Source organism: Aulonocara sp. 'chitande type north' Nkhata Bay, linkage group LG18 (genome assembly GCF_057382095.1).
Source record: "Aulonocara sp. 'chitande type north' Nkhata Bay isolate Kocher_YH1m ecotype deep benthic linkage group LG18, A_spYH_male_GT1.1, whole genome shotgun sequence".
NCBI lineage: Eukaryota > Metazoa > Chordata > Actinopteri > Cichliformes > Cichlidae > Aulonocara > Aulonocara sp. 'chitande type north' Nkhata Bay.
In genome coordinates this window covers 37,029,305-37,031,888 of record NC_141361.1, presented here as the reverse complement: position 1 = coordinate 37,031,888, position 2,584 = coordinate 37,029,305, and the positions used below count along the sequence as shown (strand labels likewise).

At 53.3% G+C, this 2,584-nt stretch overlaps 1 protein-coding gene across 1 annotated transcript; it reads left to right on the top strand.

The window, feature by feature from the left end:
* Positions 1-326: 326 nt before the first annotated feature.
* On the top strand, positions 327-1,381 carry LOC147309121 (uncharacterized). The gene has a single exon (XM_086273197.1). The coding sequence runs from the start codon at positions 500-502 to the stop codon at positions 1,289-1,291; it is 792 nt and encodes a 263-aa protein (XP_086129323.1). The 5' UTR covers positions 327-499; the 3' UTR covers positions 1,292-1,381.
* Positions 1,382-2,584: the final 1,203 nt, after the last annotated feature.

Here is a 2,584-nt window from a genome sequence, read left to right as displayed (position 1 = left end):
CTATAATATCCTACCTTATACATTATTCTTATAGCACATTTTTGTAGTATAACCAGGTGATGCAGAGAACTTTTGTAATTATTGCCCCACACCTCTACACAATAAGTCAAGTATGGTAGGACTAGTACACAGTATAACAAAAACATTGCATGGCAGTTTAAGAAGAACTTGGCTCTATTTATGATTGAGATACTTTTGGACACTTTATTTTGTATATGTCTGATGTGTGATTTCCAGCATAATTTGCTATCAATCATTACTCCCAAGAATTTTATTTCTGACACTACATCTATGACTACACCATCTATTTTTATTACAGTATTGTGGCGGACCACCAGGTGGCTCCACTCACACACAAGTTGAAAGGAAGTGTGGGGGTGGAGATTTTGGCGCTGACTATATGTGAAGTTCTGTCAGTTAATAAAGTTGTTGGAGTGAGACACTGAGACCTCTCCTGTCGTTGTTACATACCTCCACATTGGTGACCCCTGTAGTGAACATGCTAAGGCTCGACGACGAAGCCAGCTCTGGCCTGGAAGCATCGGCGGCCGCCGGACCTTCACCTCCGCCGATGGCTGCGTTTGCTGTGGCGCTTAAATTGCCGGATTTTTGGCTTCACGATCCTCCTTCATGGTTCATGCACGTAGAAGCTCAGTTTGCTCTTCGTGGAGTTTCAGCCGACGACACTAAATACCACCATGTGGTGGCCTCACTTGACCCGCTGTCAACCCGCCGTGTGATGACTCTCCTCCGGGATCCCCCAGCCCAGGGCAAGTACGCCGCCCTCAAGGGGCTGCTGCTGCGGCGTTACTCCCTCTCTGATGCTGAGCGGGCCGAGAAACTCCTTTCCATCGCGGGCCTGGGCGACGGCACCGCCCTCGAGCTCATGGAGAGCATGCTGTCCTTGCTGGGCGCGGAGGACGGAGGATTTCTCTTCACCCACCTCTTTCTTCGACAGCTGCCGGCTCCAGTGCGCGCTGGCCTTGCCAACTCCCCGCTATTGGCCACGAAGGATTACCGCTCCCTTGCGGAAGAGGCGGATCGCATCCTCCTGGCTACCAGGACTTTCGGCGTCCAGACGGTTATTCAGGACCCACCAGCGTTTTCCCCCTCCCCCTCACCGATGCTCCACGGGCCCTCCGACTCGTCCACTGTGGCCGGAATCGCTGCACGGCGGCACCGCGGAAAGGGGCTTTGTTTTTATCACCAGCGTTTTGGAGCGAAGGCACGGCGCTGCCTCCCGCCTTGCAGTTTCCAGACCCAGGGAAACGGGCATGTCAGCGCTCTGTAGCAGCCGCGACCGCTGGCAACAAGGAAAGGCTGCTTTTCTTAGAGGACTCACGCTCGGGGAGGCGTTTCCTGGTGGACTCCGGCTCACAGAAGAGCCTTCTTCCCCCGGCTGGCGCGGACAGGCTAGCTAAGGGTTGCGGGCCATTGCTAACAGCGGCTAATGGCTCTCCCATCAAAACCTTCGGTGAAAGGTTGGTGACTGTTTGCTTTCACGACCGTGACTTTCAGTGGAACTTTGTTGTTGCTGCTAGCTCTGTGCCTATAATAGGCGCTGATTTTCTTTGTGCTCACGGACTACTGGTTGATGTGGCTAACAGACGTTTAATTGATGCTGTGTCCTTTTCCTCATTACCCTGTTTGACTCGGGGTGCTCAGCCCGTGGTGCATGCTAACTCAGTAGATTCGGGTGACGTTTTTCAGTGTTTGCTTTTTGAGTTTCCCTCACTCACTGTCCCCACTTTCTCGAGCACGGTGACGAAGCATGGGGTAGAGCATTACATAACTACAGTAGGGCCCCCGGTGTTCGCGCGCGCGCGCCGCCTCGACCCCGCCAAACTGGCTGTCGCTAGGGAAGAATTTGCCACCATGGAGCGTCTGGGCATCGTGCAGCGTTCGAACAGTGCCTGGGCTTCTCCGTTACACATGGTGCCTAAATCTGATGGTCGGTGGCGACCTTGTGGGGATTTCCGCCGTCTTAATAATGTCACGGAGAACGATCGTTATCCCATTCCCCACATCCAAGATTTTTCCGCCCATCTTGCGGGGACCTCGGTTTTTTCTAAGATCGATTTGGTACGGGGATATCACCAGGTTCCCGTGCGCGCGGAGGATGTCCCCAAAACCGCCGTAATTACACCTTTCGGCCTTTTCGAGTTTCTGCGCATGCCGTTTGGCCTGAAAGGTGCCGCCCAAACCTTCCAGTGGTTGATGGACTCGGTCTTGCGCGGGCTGCCCTTTGTTTTTGTATATCTTGATGATATACTGGTGGCCAGCAGCTCGAAGGAGCAGCACATGTTCCATCTGCGTCAGGTTTTTCAGCGTTTGGCGGAGCATGGACTGATTATTAATCCGTCTAAATGCCAGTTTGGGTTGCCCGTTCTCGATTTCCTTGGGCACCGTGTTTCCGCCGAGGGCGCGGTTCCGTTGCCTGACAAAGTCCGAGCTGTTTCGGAATTTCCGCGTCCCACGACTGTTAAGGCACTGCAGGAATTTTTGGGGATGGTGAATTTTTACAACCGTTTTCTCCCCAGAGCGGCACATCTGCTGAAGCCCCTTTATGGGGCGTTAAAGGGTA

Coding starts and splice junctions, on each gene's coding strand:
- LOC147309121 (XM_086273197.1), top strand. CDS start 500: ATGCTAAGGCTCGACGACGAAGCCAGCTCTGGCCTGGAAGCATCGGCG.